At 40.6% G+C, this 20553-nt stretch overlaps 1 protein-coding gene across 11 annotated transcripts in view; it reads right to left on the reverse strand.

The window, feature by feature from the left end:
* dlgap2b (discs, large (Drosophila) homolog-associated protein 2b) overlaps positions 1 to 20553 on the reverse strand; it is a 125776-nt gene that overhangs the window by 54077 nt on the left and 51146 nt on the right. For all 11 annotated transcript variants that reach the window (XM_030405879.1, XM_030405873.1, XM_030405878.1 and 8 more), the window contains one exon: positions 2423 to 3567. In XM_030405879.1, the coding sequence (XP_030261739.1) occupies positions 2423 to 3567 (1145 nt within the window). The remainder of the gene's footprint in view (positions 1 to 2422; positions 3568 to 20553) is intronic.

The following is a 20553-nucleotide window of genomic DNA, read 5'->3' on the forward strand; positions in this document are numbered from 1 at the left end:
CACAAGGTAGCAGCATTATAAAGATGTACTGGATTGCTGCAGGTATGCCCTGGCCTACACATCTTGTTCTCCAGATGTAAGTAGGGATCAGACAAGGAAAAACGCTCACAATAAGTTGATCAAGGTCAATTCTCATTATCAGGATAATTATGAATATCCTTACATGAACAATTCAAGAAAGCTGCCTAGCTCGCCAACATACTACGTATTATGAATTGCCCAATCCTGTCACTTTGGCTAAAGGCATGGCTTGCAAGTTTCCACAAGATTTTATTTTAATATTTTGATGATAACTGGGATAATATCATGAATCACAGTTATGTTGGCCAGGACAATTGTGACATGAAAGTTTCTCTCGTATCTCGAATCATATTGCACTTCTGTCAAAAATAATTGCAATAGGTTTTTTTGACCATATCATACAGCACACAAAAAAAGTAGAAAACGTTTAGTTTAAAAAATAAAAATGGAACATTGCCACAATTTATAGGTTACAGATAATGCTTAATCACCTTTTTATCCTTGACTAGAAGACAAATTCCTGTACCTTTTCTATGTTTGTCTGTTGATGTTTCGCAATTCCTGCCTTTCACAGTTTTTTTTAACAGTCACTTTCACGCAAGCCTTACCCTGCAACACAGGTTGTTGGCTTTATAGGAAGCTAGCCTGAAGACCAACACCTCCAAAACAAGCTTATGTCAACAACTTGCCCAACACTGACCTGTCCTCCTCATCACAAGTGAACACAGACCTAAAGGACCCAGACACATCAAACAGATAAAATCCGATGAGCACACAGTGAGTGTTGACCACGACCCCTGTGAACAGATCTCCCCTCACTTATTCCACTGAATAAGGCTCTCAGTGTGGACACACTCAGTGCAGAATGTGCCCATGTGTCAGTTGCCAGGTCTCTGCCTGCGGAGACATAAGCTGGTCAAATGCCAGTGAAAGAGCCTCTGTATTGACAGAGTCTTTCCACATGGCACACAAACAACTGCAGTTTGTGTGGCTTTGTGTAGTTGTGCACTTCACATGACATCAAAGTGCATTGACTGGGCAAAGATTCAGCATCATTTTCCTCTGGACAGGCATTAATCTATTACCTAATATAACTATTAGTGGGTTTATATGAGTCCAGCACCTATCAAATCAAATGTTTTAGTTTTAGGTTTTTTTATTCTTGTTAAAAAAGACAGACGGTAGAATTTGATGTGTATAACTCAATTTTTCTGAAATCAGGTGCAAATGCAAGCGTGAACAACCCATTTTTGATGATTGTGTTTTGATGATGTGCACGATCCTCGTAGGGCACAATGTAAATCCCTGTCACCATGTTGCCAGTATTTTCAGGTCTTAAATCGAAAGGTTAATCAATTTGGAACAGATAATTAATTAATCTTACTGTGTGTTAATGATTCGCTCCTTATGAGTCACTCCGGATGAGAGCATTTGCTAAGTACTGAATTTTGAAAACAAAAAGAAATTGAATCAGAGATAGCCAAAGTCCCAAACATTTGGCTTTTGACTGTGTTTTTGAAGCCAGTACCTGTGGCTAATCTAGTTTAGTATCTTAATGTGTCAGTGCAATGTGAATATAACATAACTTCTGTTTTAATGTTCAACCTCCATCAGCCTTGTTAAGACACCAAACGTGTGTGTTTTCTAAGTTTCATTTTAGCTGTGGTAAATCTTTATTCTTATGTCTTCCACCACCACATTGATGTCTTCATCTCAATAGACAATAGCTCCCTGAGGTGACTAGACAAAGGTAATCCTGGTCAAATATATCGGCTTCTCACACACTGAATACTATAATTGCCCTCAGGAGAGTTACAGAAAGAAAGGTGGGATCTGAAAGCCCTCCCTGGTATCATTTCTAATCAATACATCAATCATTGCATTTCTATCAGAGGGGCCTCTGTGGGGATGAGTGGATATTGATCTCAATTATTGTTTGTTATATTTTCAGATAGGTGATGTTCAGGGTTTCTGTGCATTTAGTAGCCATTCTGTCCACCATTCAAATTCACCCTTAAAATGCTGTCTATTAAATAGTAGTTATATATATATATATAAAGAGCTATGTTCAGCAGTGACAAGAATCCCAGCAAATAGCTTGGTTGAAGGCTACATATTTAACTTTCAAACAAAGAGGTGACCCACTACCAGTATTTAAGGTTGTATGGACAATCACTTACTGTGCATGAACTCTTTAGCTCAAGGATATCTTCATTCATAATAAACTGTTAATATATGATGACAGTTGCATACACACAGATGCACACAAAAATTGACTAAGTTTTCCGTTCACACAGAAGAGCCTTTAATCACGTTTTGATATATTAATTAAATTTATTTTTTCTGTCTTTTGTATTTTGTTTTGTTTTATGTCAGTTTAAAATAGTAAAGTATCACTCACCTGCAGGTAGTGACATGTCCGCGAAGGCTTGAGGTCTGTGTGCATCATGGGTTTTTCTAGATTAAGCGATGACTTCCTATAGGCCTCCTTGGCCTGGCTGACTGTCAGTGTCGACCAAGAGCTCCTTTTCATGAATTTGCCCTCAGGCGCCATGGCCATGCTCTCACAGGCCGAGCACTTGACATCATTGTTACTCTTAGAGGTCTTGAGTGACAGGTCTCCGAAGTGGTGGCTGTGCATGGAATCTGGGTAGCAGTGGCTGACATGTTCCCCGTGATGCCGCGACATGACACTGGGTGTGCGGTAGGTGCTGTCACTATCCAGGTTGTCATCGGAGCTCCACCATCCGCCGGAGCGGTGCTTGCGTTCTTTGCTCTTGCTCCTCTTGCTACCGTGTTTGGTGGAGTGGTGGCCATGATGGTGATAACCTGATCCACCTCCTACCATATCACCTTTTGTGCCATTCATCTTGGATGATCCCTCCAGCGAGTGGGACTTGGTGAAGAGCTTCTGGACAGAATGAACAAGATGTCTGATGCGGCCAGGACTCTCGCTGCGTTGCTCAGTGGTGGTGGATCGCTGGTACTGTAACGTGTGAAAGCCATCGCGGTGTAGTGGCAGTTGTTTCTCAAACTGGTCTAATAGGTTAGCAGGAAGGCGGTTGCTCTTGGTGCCAGCGAGATGGGAGGAGGCCGCCGCAGCGGCCGCCGCAGCAGCAACAGCTGGGGAGGTGGCAGAGGCTGTGATGGCAGCGCAGTCATCCCGCGTGGCTGAGTCATAATACTGAGAGCTGTAGTGCATTCTGGGGAAGGTGCTGCTGGAGATGTGGTCAGATGGAGCAGATGGGGGCATCATGACAGGGGACATCATCATGCAGTCAGAGTGGATGGAGCTGCGCGGCGAGTAGCGGTGGTGGAAGTCCATGGGGCAGCTCTCTGTGGGGCTGAGCAGGTAGGACGAGTGGCGGGATTCAGAGCCATGGTGAGTGTGGAGGTCATGGACGTGGGGGTCATAGTCCAAGCCATAGGGTAAAGGGATCTGGTGCTGGGAGCGGCTGCCCGATAAGCCCTTCATGTTCCTGGCTGGAGGGAGGCGTCTGCCTTCATTGAACTTTCGAGACGGGGACCAAGGAGAAAACTTCTGGTCTATTTCAGAGAAGAGGAGAGAAAAAACAGGAAACACAAATAAGATACATGCCAGCTGGAGAGGGGATTGCTCTGAGCAGCGTTCAGGAGTTACTGTTGTTTCCAATCCTAATATCCATAAACTGAAAATGCTTTTGTGGCTCACCTTAAAATTACAAGCAAGAACATGACAAGATAAATAATCTTATGGGATACTTCATTCATTTTACATTCTCAGTGATGAGAAGTCCCTTAATCTCATAGACATGGACATTTTTGTTAGGGGTATGGAGACACAGATATATTTGTCAAGGAGTCTCTTTTAAGACAGGTAGAAATCCTTTCTCTTCGTCTCGAGGCAAAGGGTTTGTATTTGGTACTTAATGACACACTATGTGTCAAATCTCATCTCATCTAAAAAGTAGTTCCTCTTCTGCATTCGTAACAGCTTGGAGGTTTCAAAGCTCAGTAAAAGGGACTTTCACTTCTAATGTGTCATAGATTTGTGATTTTTCTCCTTTAAGCTACAATTAATTAAACCATCTTAAACATATTTTAGCACACAACTGATTTTATGGAATATTTATTTTCCATAAGGGTAGATGTCTGCAGAGGAGTTTAATTTCTACATGGACCAATAAACACCATACTGCAGAGGAAAAAAAACTAAAGAAGACGTTATTAGGGCAACACTGAGTAATAAATGGTACAGTAATAGCACATTAATTTATATTATTTTATAGTTTAGATATATTGGCAATAACAAAAAAGAAGATGAATGAAAGTAAAGGAGAGGGGTGAGTTAACAATGACTGTTGCTCAAAACGGTATGCCCCTTTTAACTTCTACACAACTACAAAATAACACTGGTTGATGGAGGCTAAATTAAGTGTTAAACATGTTGCAAAAATGTAAGGGTACAGACGCAACGTGCATCAATATGCTTTTATAATGTGACCAACTTTTCTGGCACCTAAACCACAGACCAGCAGTACCTGCACACACTGTGCTGACTATTAGACCAGCAACAATGATAAGGCTGTTTGCTTCAATTCATCTAATATATTTGTTCATAAAACTATCCTATAGCAATCTTAGTAAGTAGGGAGCTGATTTTCTCAACGACTTGAGCTTACTCCTCTGGAATCTGTTGATAAAAGTATTATTTCTGAAGCCCTGCGGTGGAGAACCAGTTGTTATTAGCAGTATGCCTAATTATTTTGAGAAGAGCTCCACACATCACTGGGCGGTGATCACAAAGAGCAACACATTTTGTACTACTTCAAAGAGACTTTAAGATGAGAGGATTTTGTAGCTTCGATATGAGAGGTTAAAAAGTTCATCATCACAAATCCTTTTGCTCTGCCAATCTCTGGAAGGCGCTTAATGATGATTGCTGCACAGGCTCCCATGAGTATATCTACATCATGTTCATAAGTGCACATAGTTTATTATATTCAACATTATACTATGTTATTTAATGCATAGACTTTTATCAAGGCATTTCCCACACACTGCCCATAATATTAAGATTATAATATCTGATTGTGTTGCCTCTAAACACAAGAGTGTGCAGTTTTAAAGAATGGGAGTACACTTCTCCAATTTTTCAGATTAACACTGTGGGCACTATAACATTTGGTAAATGAACAAAAGATATGCGCTTCTAGTCACAAGCTTTGAGGACATGGCGTCCACATGCAACACAGGAGTTTTATAATTAGTAGCTGAGAGCTACTGAGAGTCAATGATCTCAGTTCTTTGTGTCTGCAGCTGGTTATACCTCATTGGTATAACCAGACTTTAAATGAATAAGTAAACTCTTTCTTCTGTTTCAATATAAGCAAACATCTGAAATATGTTTGCACTGTGACTTTTACTATAGAAAGGCCCACTCTTATATTTATTGACAAAAACTGGGATAAAAGAGGTTTCCAGATAAGATAATGTTTCAGTTGTGCGAGCCAGTGTGAATTAGGTTTGACAGTATTTGAATAATCAAATGCCTCTATCCAACAAGCTACTTAGTTAAATCCTAACTTGATGCCCAAGTTGCCAGTTTGTCTTCCTCTCCGACACACAGTCTTGATAATGATTTGATGCTCCTCTCTTGCCAATCAAGATACAAGAAGACATTTTATACAGACTTTTTCACAAAACATAAGAACAAAAAGATCAGCGTTTTTAAAAGCATCTGCCATCGTGCTTAGCTTCCTGCATAACAATCACAGCCTACATCTTGTCAGTATGGGATGAAAGCTGTAGGGTAAGCAGGGAGTCGATGGTGAAGCGCCTTGAGTGTCTGCCATTCCCCTGTAATTAATTACTTTAAGTTCTCTGCAGCAGGAAACCCCAGTCTGGAACAGTGCACACATCGTCTTACATAACATTTGGGATATCTGATCTCACACACCATTTCAAAGGAGCCAGAAATAAAAAGCACAGTTGTCATGGCAACCACTGCTGAAAACCCAGGAACTGTAAAAGGATTTTCAAGGTTGTTTGGGGTGGATCCCGTTTTTTTTTTTTTTAAAAGGAAAGAACGACATACAGTATGTAATGTGAGATAGATTTACTATATGGGCTGCTCTGTTTGGTGCATTTTGTTGAGTTCATATGAATGATGAGTTTAAGCACAACCAACCCAGTGTTAACTACACATTTGATCATTACTTTAATGACTGTGTCTTAGGATTTAAATGTCTCTCATCCATATTTACATGATACCCCTCTGAAACAAATACAAAACACTTGTGACACAATAACCATTAAAATCCACCACCAGATACATTTGCTGTGCTGCAAACAAACAACCGTCTTTGAACATTACTAAGGCTACGTTCACACTGCAGGTCCTAATGCACAATTCCGATTTATTGCTCAAATCCGATTTTTTGTTTGGCTGTTCACATTACCTCTTTAAATGCGGCCTGTCTACGGATTGCTGTGTGAACAGCTCACGCTCCTGAAGTGACCCGCATGCGCAGTTGATCATTGATGACATCACGCCACAGCGGTGTTTACGGAAGCGAACATGGCAACGGCAACCGGTAACGTGGGACCGTATGGCTTAATGCTAAAAACAGTGTGTGGCGGCAGCCGGCAAATTTGTGAGCGGGTGATATCACGAAGGAGGAAGAGTAGAAAGAAAATTCATACTTTAATGATGGCTCTATGCGGAGCAATAGCGGCAACATTCGTACAGAGGAGTATTTGGATGCGGCGTCAGAGCCAGGAGTGGTGGGATCGGGATGTGGCTGGTTACACCGAGCAGGATCACTGCTGTCCTCCATGTTTGTTTTGATTATGTTCGTGGCTCCCGCTCGCTCCCGCCTGTGGCACACTTTTTTTTCAATCAACTTTATTTGTCATTCATTTACAAAACAGTGCAGCGCGGGTCAGAATGACGTCAAAGTCGCATTAAATGCGACCTGGCTGTTCAGATTGCGGTCGCATTCAAAAAAATCCGATACGTATCCGATTCAGTACCACATTTAAATGTGGCCTGAATCTGATTAGAAAATGTCAGATTCAATGCGACTTGTGCTGTTCACACTGTCAAAAGCAAATCAGATATGGGTCACATATGAGCGAAAAAATCGGATTCAGGTCACTTGTAACTGCAGTGTGAACGTAGCCTAAGTGGTTATAATTATTGTTTTCATTTGATTGATGTCCTTGCCTCACTTCCAGTTTTTGTGTAACTACTATAGACATTAAACCACACTGTTACTCATGAGATGGTGTAATCAGTCATGATTCATTTTATCATTTTTATTTTGGCAAAAGTTCAACATTTTTGGTTATTAATAAAGCAGTAGTGTTTTGTAGAACATCATCGTAATAATCACTCTAGTACCAATCCTTCTGTGTTGCTCTCTTAATCTCATTTCCACCATCATAGCTCTCTGTTGTCTCCCTCTCACTGTCTCTCAAATTCACCGCATTGAGTAGATGACCGGTTGCTTAGGCAACAAAATGTGTCAGATTTAAGATAACAATAGTAATGAATGTGCACAGAGATAGTGTGTCTACACATGCCATGCTCATATGTGCAGCATCATGTAATCGAAGCTTGTACATCCGAACATAAGCGAATCAGTCATCTAACCTGATGCTTGTGCATTCATCTGAGAAGCTAAGCGTACATTTACATTTTGTTCAAATGCAGTTTTATTTATGCAGTGAAGTATAAACCATTGACGAATAAACCATATTTCTCTATAATAACTGGAGCTAACCAACGTTAAGAAAACATTTTGTGTATAGTATTTTGAATCATTTGATTGGATCAAGCGGTGTAATTTTGATGATTCACAATACATTTAAGAAAGTAAATACACCACCTTTAGACCCACATTATCCAGTTACAGGATGGTTTTAATATTACAGTACCTGTCTGGATCATATAATTTTTCTCTCAAGACAATAATCTGTTTTCCCGCTGTCTTTAATTTGATTTAATCGCATAGGTAGTTCAAGATGTTACTGAGTTAGATAGTTTGAAAATGGTTGTTTAAGCAATTCTCGACAGAGTCCTGTACAGCTATATGAATTTGGGGTAGACCAATTATAGGCCCAGTATTCCACATTTTCCAATTATCGTAATTAGTAATTTTTTGTAAGATTTCCAATGAAATAAACTTATTTAAAAATGTGCTACTTTAGCTCTAATGTAACAACCTCTGATGTCCTGTCTACAACACATAACAATCTGAGTGTAACACATCACAGTTAATAGCCTTTAAACACTAAATAATCTGAATCTGCAATTTCTAATAATCGGGGGGAAAAGCCATATATCGGCAGACCCCTAGTTTGGTCTGCTCACACATACAGTAGCCAAGCTCGATCATCCATCTCCACTAGTCTTAAATACGCAACAAGTTATATCAGAAACATTTTCACATCATTCTCTGACCTTGTGCACCTTTAAACTTTACTCCTATCCTCCCCTGAATAAAGAGCAGATTTCAGCTGCTTGATCAGGCATTATATCTGTATTGTATCTGCATAAGCCAAGCTACATCAGTTTGGTTGGCTTAGTCATCAGGCTGTCAGGTTGAGAGGTTGAGAGGTTGTCGCTACAGGCATACAAACAAAAACAAATATGATAGAAAGATACAACATATCTGCAGTCTGTAGTCTGTAGTCCAATACAAGAAAAAATAAATAAAGCTGAGGGGGATTTAGTGTGTATTTTGAATTAGGCAAATTCAGCGATCGTGTATCACTACATGGTAACATGAATATTTTACAGTAGTAAATAGACATTCAGAGTACACAAAACATCTGTTTGCTCCCACAGAGTAGTGTCTGTATCACTGTCAGCCTAATCTGCATTTTCTCTCTACAATCACCAAGCATTCTGATTATAGACACTCTCTTGAGGTGGTTTGATTACTCCATAATCAGCTGTTTAGAGACTAATCTTTCAACCCAGATTGGTCTTTTTAGCTATCAACTAATTCATTTCAAGTAGAGTCAATTTGACATAAATCATTTTCCAAAGACAGACAGAAGAAGGAACAAAAACTACCAAGAAGGTGCTAAATCTTTTAAATTTTATGAATAAATCATTAAACAGATTAAGGTTATGGCTGCACGATAAATATCTTTACGATAAATATCTTTATCGTGAAGCCATAATCTTCATCTGCTTAATGATTTGTTAATATATTAATTTATTAATATATTTTATTTAGGGCCGTCAAACCATTAATTTTTTTAATTGCAATTAATCGCATTTTGTCCATAGTTAACTCGCGATTAATGGCAATTTTTTTGGCACATTTTTTTCTGTTCTAAATGTACCTTAATGTATTTTTTTCATGTTCTTAATACTTTTAACAACATAAGAAAGGGTTAGGGTTAGGCAAATATGCTTGCTTTATTAAAATGTTTATTCAACACTTCAAATCATGCAGGAAAATAAAAGGCTCAAAAAATATCCCCTCACCCTAAATGGGATCAAAACATGGTGATGTCTGCTTTTGACGAAGGGGGGGCGGTGGGCTCTCTGCATCTGCCATGTGTTTGGCTTGCAAATGATATTTGAGAAGTTTTTCATCCAGGCATAGCAATAAATGAATGAAATCTTTACCACTGTATCATTGCTATTGATACAATTAATGATTTATTGCTGACACTAGCAAGCAAGTTAAAGCTAGTCCATATGGCACTAGAAAGAAAAGGAGTTATTCACTGATGGTAGGTAGCTTAAGTTAGCTTGATACGGTCATTTTACCACTGCGTAGTTATCAAAACACTAATGTAGTTAGTATAATTATTGATAAAAATCCTTCAATGAATACAGTACATTTCTATTTTACTTAATAAAATACAAAACTTGCACTGCAAGTCGATGATATTGGAGTAGGAGGCCAGTGATGCCTGTGACCTATCCTTAGTGTGGCTGTGAAGGTGGTGAAGTCAAGTTATGGGAGTTAAAATCATATAACAACTTGGTCTAGTATAGCACCACAAACACACACTGACTGTCTGCCCGAGGAGGCTCGTGTCATCCAACATTTGCAACAGACTGCTCTCCAACTTCCTCTAATACATAGTGGCCAGTGGACTGTTCTCTACGTGCGGGGGAGGTGACATGAACGCAGGGGATGCCTGCAGGCTTAACAAACAGGTCAAAAAAAGCTGTGTCATAGGTCTGAGTCTGGATAGCCTGCAGGCAGCAGCAGAGGGGAAGATGAGATCCTCAGCTCTATCTTAGACAATACCACCCACTCTCCCCTACGATGAGCTGATGCAACGATGGAGCACCTTTAGCCTGCAGCTCATCCGCCTGAGGTGAACCGTGGAGTGTTTCAAGTGCTTATGCGAACAGACTTCCATGTGGCCATGTAACTCTTACTTCTGACTCTACAGTTGTGTGGGAACTCTTGAGGTCTGGTTGACTTTTGTCTGAAGAAGGTTCAGGAGACTCTAGGTGTCTTAAACAGAAAAATTACATTAGATTAGAGATTAGTGAGTCTGTATTGTTCCAATTGTTGCAATTGCAATAAACAATAGAGATGTACTGTACATTTCTACAGTGATTCTGTTTATAAAACAGGGCAAGCTGTTTTGGCAGTGCAGTGGCACCAGTTCAAAACATGGGAAAATGGGTCAGGGTGAGAATACACCAGTCATTACAACCACTGAGGTTTGGCCAATCATTTAACCCCAAATGGGCTCAGTGGCCAACAGTGTTGTACAGTGCTTGGCAGCTTCCATTTGTAAATGTGTGAAGTATAAGATGGACATTCATTGAAGAAAGCAGTGATGTTTGTATGAATATAGGTTTTTACAAAGCTAACCAAGCACTTAGCACATGTTCATCAACTGACAATATGATCTGAATACATGAGAGGAGAGCTAAAACCAGAAGTGAAGGAGAAGTAAGAGGACATGTGGAATGGGAGATTGACAGACTTCAGAGGAGAAAAAATAAAGTCCCTGACAGGCTTTTGAGAAAAGCAACCAAGCAAGCTTGTTTCCATTTCAGGGTGAGAGGAACATTTAGAAGATTACATTTACTCTTGAGAAGATTAAATGAAGCATTGTGTGAATGTAAATCAAACTGTGAAAATTAAGGTAAAATACAAGATTTTACAAAACCTTTTTATGAAGTTGAGGGTTGCTGACATGCTGAATACAAAAGGTTTTCACTGTCAAGATTGATTTTTGTCCTATGGTCTGTGAATGCAAATACTCCCTCTTGGCTATTGAAGAGCTCACATTGCAAATCCATGAAACACTGAAGATAGCTTTCCTCTATCACATCGTATGCAACAGCTATTGTGCATGATCAACAGGCAGTTTCCTCTCTACCTTAAATGTGCTCCTGTCAGCACCTGATGCAGCCTGTTTTTTTTTTTTTTTCCTGACAAAGATGCCACACACAGAAGGGGGAGAGATTAGGGCGAGTGCAAAAGAGAAAAAAGAGAGAGGGGAAAGCCTCTCTGCTTGCTGTGCTCGCTGGGAAACCAGTGTGCTGCTGGCTGCTAAGTGAAAGCTCTGCCTCTATGCTACAGTCAGCGCCTGGCCAGCATTTCCCAAGATGGTTGCATAACTTGGAATAAATGAGGCCTTCCTCCTCCACACCAATGCACAGCAAGCTAATGCCACAGGGAAGAACAGAGCAACAAGCAGCCAAACTGTAGAGCATGAATCACACTGTTGAAAAACAATATCCTTGAGATAATTTATCGATCATCGTTCCTTTCTTAATCAATTGCTATTACTCGCCTGGATTTTTTCCCTAGGCGTGACCTCTAAATTAAAGACTGATCTAAGATGATTGTTGAGAAAAAGAGGCCACCACCCACTTAGGAACAAACCATATTGGGTCAGTTACAGAGTTGTCAGATGATTCACATTCAAACTGTAAAATGATACTGGAGGGCCAAAACAAACAGGGAGCTGATATGAATATCATGAAGAAACTGCCAGTTCTTATTAGCCTCAATCTTTACAGTCTAGGATAGCAGATCCATGAAAAGTTGCTGAATACAGTGGTGGAAAAAAGTTTTCGGACACCAAACGCATTTGTGAAATATTGGATTAAGAATCACTTTGAGGTCTTCAAGTGCAATTTCTTTCAGTACAGTCACAACTAAAATACTAAACAAATCCTAAAAAAGCCATTGGAAACTTAAAATTGATTGGTTCCATAAAAATACATAAGAAATTTTGAGTATTGGGTAATTTTGGTACCAGTGATCCACTATTGAAAGTCATGCTTTTTATTAAAAGACACAATTTCTTTGCCGTGCATAGTGTCTATATAAAGCCAGCACATTTGAAAGTTCTTGAGGTGTCTGGATGGCAACACATTCTGATTTTTGAATTTACTTAGTGTAGATTAAATGATGACTAATTGTTTCTCCTCATATGAGTTAAAGAGTGCAGACAGAGGGAAGCTCACAGCTCCAGGGGTCCTAAAGTAGTTTTTCAACTGGTGAAGGCTAAAGGTTAGTAGACGGCAGGCCATCATAAAGTACTAAAACCTGAAGTTGGCCTCCACCAAATGGTGGGAGATGCCCAAACGTTTATGTTCCCATAGAGGGATGGGGAACCCATTTGGGTCATTTTGGGGACAAGACCTACAGTTGACAGCAGCCAGGTCAGATGAGTTAGGGGAGAAGAGTAGAGAAACAGGTCAACTCCTCTTTTAGGCTATTGGATAATATGCCAAAATAACCAATTAGAAGAAGTGGGTGTTTACTGGGAAAGGGGCTCTAAAGGCCGGTGCAGGGAAAGAAACAAGGGTGGCACTTGGAAAACCTCCTAAGAGCAAAAGGCTGAGGTTTTGAGGGAGCAGAGGGCAGAGCATTTTTTGGCATTGTTTTGTCCACAGATTTGATAATATCAGAACACGGCCGCTTCTGAGCAGGACTCAAGGCGCTAGATTTTGTTTCAATAAAGATTGCTTTTTCATTCCACCCGCCTTGCCTCCGCAGACTCCTTTTATGATCAAACTACACGCCGACACCTTAAAGAGGGGAAGCCCAGAAACCACATTCTCCAGAGACAAAAATGGCTAAGACAAGGAACCTAACGCAGGAAACACGCCTGAAGATTCAGATTCTCAGCCAGGAAGGGTACAGCTGCCGCCAGATAGCCAGGAAGTGCAGATGCAGTCCTTCAGCAGTTGGATACACTCTGCAGAAATACAGACAAACCAAAAGCTTGGAAGACAGACAAGATCTGGGCATCCAAGGGTTTCTTCAGCAAGAAATGACCGCATCCTGAATCGCATGTGCAGGGAAAACCGCCGAATGACATCACAGGAGCTTCAGCAGCAGTGGTCAAACCAAACCGGTGTCCAGTGTTCCACCCACACTGTACGTGGCCGACTTTTAGATCATGGCTTAAGGTCCTACAAGGCTGTCAAGAAGCCCCTGATCAATGAAAGACAAAGGCTAGCCTGGAACAAAAACTGGACAGCCAGGAATTGAGAGAAGATTCTGTGGTCAGATGAGTCCAGTTTCCAGCTTTATCTTCCTCCTGCTAATGTGAGGGTACGCAGAAGGCCAGGCGAAGCACTATCTCGAGCATGTACAGTACCTACTGTCAAGCATGGTGGGGGCAGTATCATGGTTTGGGGATGCATGAGTGCTGCTGGTGTTGGTCATCTCACTGTCTGTGATGGCACACTGAACTCTGCCAAGTATTGTGCCATTGTCGAAACCCACATGCTCCTATCTGCAAGTGCACTGTTCCGTCGAGGTCAAAACTGGATATTTCAACAAGATAATGCCCCTTGCCACGCATCCAGGACCAGTAGAACTTGGCTGCAGGAGCACAGTATCCAGGTCTTAGACTGGCCAGCTCAATCCCCGGACATGAGCCCCATTGAAAATCTGTGGTGGATTATCAAAAGGTCCGTTCACTGCAGTACAAAGCTGAGCGTCTGGGCTGGAGCGGCTCTCTACTTCTCCAAACTGAAGCTGCGCTGTTCAGTGATTACGGTAGGAAACAGATCGACTATAGATATTTACTTTATATGACCCCACTTCAAAAAACCCAAACTATCCTATTGAAGGATGCAATGTACGGCTGTAGCTCAGTGGGTAGAGCTGAGGACTAGTGATCGGAAGGTCGCTGGTTCAAATCCCTGGCTCCCCGGGGCGGGACTGACTGCCGAAGTATCCTTGAGCAAGATACTGAACCTCAAAATTGCTCCTTATGTGCAGCTGGCACCTTGTGTGCTGCAATCAGTAAGGTGGTGACTCATCCAGGGAGTACCATGGCCTTCGCCCATAGAGTCACTGGATTTGGCCCCAGTAACCCCCGCGACCCCTTGAAAAGGTGGTATAAAGCGGTAACATCACCCGCGACCCTCATGGAGAAAGCGAAAGAAAACAAAACGAAACAGATGCAATGTAGAACTAGAACTGCAAGCAGTTATGAACGGGGGCCAAGCCCACCCCCCAGCCCATTTTTTGACCGAGCAAAAAAGAAGTGAAAGCACTCAACACCCCTTTCCTTTTTGAGAAAATAATAGTATTCAGCAATTTCCTTGCCCACTAATTGCTAGTCAGGGTAACATGAGTCTAGAATTTGGGGGGTGGCTGTAGCTCAGCAGGTAGAGCAGGTCATCTAGTGATTGAAAGGTCGCTGGTGCAATTCCCGGCTACCCCGGGCTGCATGTCGGAGTGTCCTTGAGCGCTCCTTCAGTGCTTTGAGTACAGGAAAAGGCGCTATATAAATGCAAGTCCATTTAGAATCTGTTTCACTGAACAAGAGACTGGACAGGGCTTTAATACAATCACTGACATTCAACCCGTTGTGAGTGTATGTAATGAAAAAGGGAAATTGACGATCTGGAAAAGAAAATCATGTTGACTTTGACTTTGTAGATGTGACTTCTAGATTTAAAAATGAACTGATAAACTTTAAATTTTGTGAAAATTGGCAAAAGTTTTCTTAGCTGGAAGTTTTTGCGGCAAGTGCAAATTCTCCAGGAGGATGCCGTGACTCCGTTGCAAAAAAAAAAACTGCAGTATTAAGATTAATTAAATGAGCTACTTGGACCTCAAATGTTGAAAACAATGTAGAAAACATGTTGGTTGTTTCAAATTTTGTTTTATGTTAAATTTAAGGAACTTTAATAATCCTCTTTGCATCATACAAACACGATGTTGAAGTCTGCCACCGTTTTTCGTCTCTGTTCAGATGTTGCACCACACTATCTTCTTTGCACCATCTTTGTATGTTAACCTTATAGAACAGCTTTACACACTTTCGCTTTCAAATGTTTGACAGCTTGTGGTATTCAAATGAGTTTTTTTCAAGCATGAACCAGCCTTAACTTCCCAGTTCATAATCTCTTTTTTTTTTTAAGGGAATTTGTTTAGATGATCAAATATGTGGTAACAGAGAGTAGCAAAATGAATGTCAACTGGAATGAAATAACCAAAGCATCTTACTGTTAATATAGTTGTTATAACTCAAGCAGTACTGCAGATACAGCAGGAAGAGGACAGCTGTTTAATGGTAACAAATTTTTTTGCTCATACGTGCAGTGAACATTATGTAACTGGGAAGAGTGTTAAAACCATGCAATGGAGACAAAATCATATTCAGTTGGATGTAGCTTTGCAGCAGAGGCTGCATTTCACCTTTTGATATATCCGCCCACTCCCTCCCACTGCTGCTGCCGCTCTCTCCTCGGCAGGCAGACACTGGCTGATGTAGTGATGCCACACACCCTGGACACAGCCTCAGTCTCTATCTACGCCCTTCAGTGGAAGAAATGCCAAATAGGGAGCTTATAGTCCATCACTGCTCACAGTGCAGCAGCCTGTAAAGCCTCCCACACTGCATTGATTTAACACAGAACAGGGTCCTAAAGCTGCAACATGTGATTCCCTCTGGGTTTATGTGTGTCTCTGAGTATAGATACATATACACGTTGTTCATGCAGAACATTCAAAAGATGAGCAAAATGATCCCTGAAATAAACCTTAAGGACCTGATGACAGCATCTCCTTCCAGTGTATGAGTCAGATCTAACCAAGTTTAACACATCAAGGCAACCACGTGAGATGACCAGAGATGGTATAATCCCCTCGGCATTAAGTCTGCCCCTTTTCATCAGGTACTAATCTTAACCATTCCTTAGTTTCAGGCAGTATACCAAAATATGTCGCTGCTGATGATACAATATGGAAGAAGAAAAAAAGAGTAAAACCCAGGTGTAGGAGGCGCAGGTTTGGCATCCTGCCTTTTCTCATTCAGGTCTTGCAGTAAATGTTGACACATCTCCATGGAAACTGCTCACATGTACAGTATGAAGCAGAAGTCTCCCTTGGTGCAGCCTTTGCGAGTTTGAATATCGAGACTTCTGCAACACTTCAGCCTTTTTTAGTTGAGTAGGATGTTTGAGCCTCCGCCTACAAATCTTTGCCTCAACATATTGTTCTAAAATCTACTACCATACAGAGAACACTGCTTTGTTTTACATGTGTTGTATCGGTTTTCACCATGTTGACCACAAATTGTGTTAGACATTATAACTGACATTATAATTACTGTATAACCAACCCAGGTGCACAGTGTTACACTTATGTGCATTTTGGGTTGCCGGAGTCAGATCCGAATACAACAGGTGTTCTGTTTTGTTTTTTTGAACTCTGAACTCGAGTCTTACGCAGTTAATGTTGTCTGAAGCACTGAGTCTTTTCCAATCACACAGTTGTTGCCATGGTTACAGTGTCCCTGTTTACCATGATTACAGAGAAGTACATTGTAGATTACTGTGAAAAGGCATTGGTCTATGCACATAGATATAAACTAAAAATTAAGTACATATATTTTCCATATATGATGTGACCAAACCCGACCTGACCCCCCACATCATTTCTAAAAGAATTTCCAAACCTGTGAGCCATTGAGACCCGACAGGTTCCGGTCAGGTATCCATCCTCTAAACTGCACATAATAAGAGCTAAGTTTGTGTTGTCTACACATTTAGCTTGTTTTAAAATGTAGACATTATCCTAATTGGAATTACACAGATATAATAACTGTCTGCATTATTTCACTGGATGGTTTTGATGCCTCCACATCTATCTATAAATACAGTAACCTCTGTCTGTCTGTCTGTGTGTGTGTGTGTGTGTGTGTGTGTGTGTGTGTGTGTGTGTGTGTATGTGTGTGTTCCTCAAATATCTCTGCGGATCAGGATCAGACTGACCTGAGAGTTTCAACATGGCTGCTGCGTGGTTCAATGGTGTGATATTTCGCATTTGTTTGGACTGCAATGATACCGTTAATAAATTATTTCATAAATGCTTTACAAATTCCACGAGCATTGTCCACCGGAGCCACTACAGTCACATGCGCACCAGAGCCAATCACTGCACACCGTGGCCACGCGCGCACCAGAGCCAATCACTGCAGAGCCCACCGCGACCCCCCACCTTAAGAAACAAGCAGATTTATACCTGCAGCGGCGCGAGCTGGACCTGGATTTTGCTGGCGGTTCGGTCCCGTTTTGTTCTGTTCTGTGCATCTAAACTGACTGTTGTGGATTAATGAGATTAAACGAGTCCGGACCAAGTCTGTTCGGGTCTGAGAAGATCCGGAGACGCGCGGACAACAAAGTGGAATCGGAATCTGTGGATGTTCGTGTGTAGCTAGCTAGCAGCTAGCCGCTAGCTACACGGCCCACCTCCCGAGGCGACGGACCGGAAGCATCGGCACGTCCAAAACCGGACTTAGGGTAAATAATGTCGGCCACGCTTTTTCGCGAACATTGCCGTCACGTTTGCTTTGTTTCTGGTGCAGAAACGGTAAAAACGGGCTTTTGTCACGAAAGTGTCCAAGCAGCAAGTTTGGTTGTTGAGGAACAGGAAGTTGTGGGAGGGACCTAGGCGGATGATTGACATGCAACGACGGTCGTGTGTGTGAGAGTTGAGAGATTTGTGACATTTAGCGTGTTTGGAGTGTGTAGTTAGTGTGTTATGTAGTGTTTGGTGTAGTGTGTTTAGTGAGTAGTGAAGTCGTTTTTTTGTTTAATGAGGAGAAGCTGAATGTGGAGCAGGCAGTGCAGCTCTTCATTCAGCTGGAAGGAGCACAGGCAGACCTGAGCATTGCCTGCATTTAAATGTAAATAGTTACATATAACTTTGTAAATTTTTTAAATGTATGCACACATTTAGATAAACAACAATTATATTATAATATATTTGCATTATAAGTAAAAAAAAAAAAAAAAAATGGATTGTTAAACATATTTGTGGTTAAAAAAATGTAACTTTTTCTACTCGGATTTCATGTTTTTCTTTTGTGATTTTAGGTCCATTGTGTTAATACAGTATGTCAAAATAAAAAAAATAACTGTACAGTCACACATGTGAGGTTGTGCTGAAAATAATGACACCAAGTAAATAGCTTTTAAGATGAAATATAATGGCAAAATCAAAAATAGTCAAAAACAGCCAATTATACCCTGGAATATCAGATTTCACAACAAACCTAAATATCCGTTACGCCCCACCTTCAAACACAGCCTCATTCGGCCATCCATGAAAAAGCTTGTTAACCTCCCACTTTTTTATAGGAATACACTTTTCTTACGGTCACTGCACTAGTCATTTATAACAGCCGTTGAATATGCACCTCATTTGCAGCACAATACACACACAGTCCAAATGGTCTGAATGGAGTTACTGCATAGCTTCACAAAGTAAGCAAGCGTAATGTTAAGTTGGTGTTAGCTGTAACTTTCAATAAACTTACATCATCTTTAAATCTGCAATATATACCTGTGAAATTCCTTTAAATAGGAAGTATATTTGTGTCTAAATTCCCCCGCGTGCACAACTGCTGAGACTTTCAGGACGTTTTGGAAATATACCATCTGTTGTGGCTAGAGACACTAAATAGCTGAGATGTAGATATCAAGAGCACGGAAGTCATAGTGTGACAACAACAACAACAACAGTGACAGAAAACAGCCAGAGAAGCACAAACACTCAAGCCCGATGTGTGCCAAACAAGACACATGAAAAAATTAAACAGCAATGCTACAGGTTTATTTTGTCCATACAACATACAGTTATCCTCGCACATTTAACAATATATACAAAAAAGGATCGCTGCAAAATTCAACATTCGTTATTAATGTTAGCACTTTTGTTAATTGTGAAACCCAATTTTATTTAAAGTCCTGTAGAAACTTGTGATGTACTTGTTATTAAACCTAGAAATAATATGACTTGGTCAAACTGACAGTTATAATGTTTTCCTGATGCACAACATTATGCCACTGATCTGTAGTTATTAACGGTTCTTTATTATGTACGTTCTCTTACATAAAAGCACAAAAAGAAAAAAAGGAATGACATAAAATCAAAAAGCTCATCCTGAATGTATTGTTCTATTTGATGATTTTTTTATGAAAAAAGAAAAAAGGTTTCTTCTGAAAAATGTCCTGATGTCTGCACCTCATATCTGAAACAAGTGCAGTATTAAAGCACTGAGCTGAGTATTAAAGCACAAGCTGGGCCTTTATCGCCATCATGTTGTAACAGATGTTTTATTCAGAATGCCTGCTTTAACTGCATACTTTATCAAGCTATAATCCCCAAAAAAAGAAAAGTTTTGCTCTTGCAACATATCTCTTACATGCACCTTGACCAGAACTCTGTTTAAGTGATACACAGCAAAGGTATCAACATGGTGCACCCCGCCTGCAGCAAGTACCCCTGCACAAAACAAAGTACCCTGTGTGCCACACGTTGGCCTGTAACCCCGCTCGGATTTATTCTAGCAGCTAGATTATCACTGACTATGATTGACAGCTTTCAGCATGTTTATACAGAGTCATCCAGACATCCCACACACAAGATAGAGAGACACAAAGTGACACTCAAACAACCATTGTACGGATTATTATATTATATAATTATTAGGGCTGTCAAAGTTAACGTGTTAATAACACGTTAACGCAACATCCTCTTGACGCCGTTAATTTTTTTAACGCGCGATTAACACTCGGCATTAAAAAGAAAAAAGAAACTTGCATTGTATGATTTACGGCCGTCGATGGCACCTGTAGTCTTGATCCAGAGGGTGGCAGAAGAATAAGAAAGGGAATCAGAAGAAGAAGAAGCAGGGTTGGTGGTTCGGAAAAAACACGGTGGACTGAAAAGTGAAAGCGAAAGGAAATGGAGAAAAGGACTTATGAAAGTTATCTGCACATACTGTCGACATGAAATGAGTTACCATTGAAGTACGTCGAGTCTCAAATATAATTTGCAAGCCAAACACATGGCAGATGCAGAGAACCCACCGCCCCCCCTCGCCAAAAGCAGACATCACCATGTTTTGATCCCATTTAGGGTGAGGGATATATTTTGAGCCTTTTATTTTCCTGCATGATTTGAAGTGTTGAATAAACATTTTAATAAAGCAAGCATATTTGCCTAACCCTAACCCTTTCTTATGTTGTTAAAAGTATTAAGAACATGAAAAAAATACATTAAGGTACATTTA

This window comes from Sparus aurata, chromosome 22 (assembly GCF_900880675.1).
Source record: "Sparus aurata chromosome 22, fSpaAur1.1, whole genome shotgun sequence".
Lineage (NCBI taxonomy): Eukaryota > Metazoa > Chordata > Actinopteri > Spariformes > Sparidae > Sparus > Sparus aurata.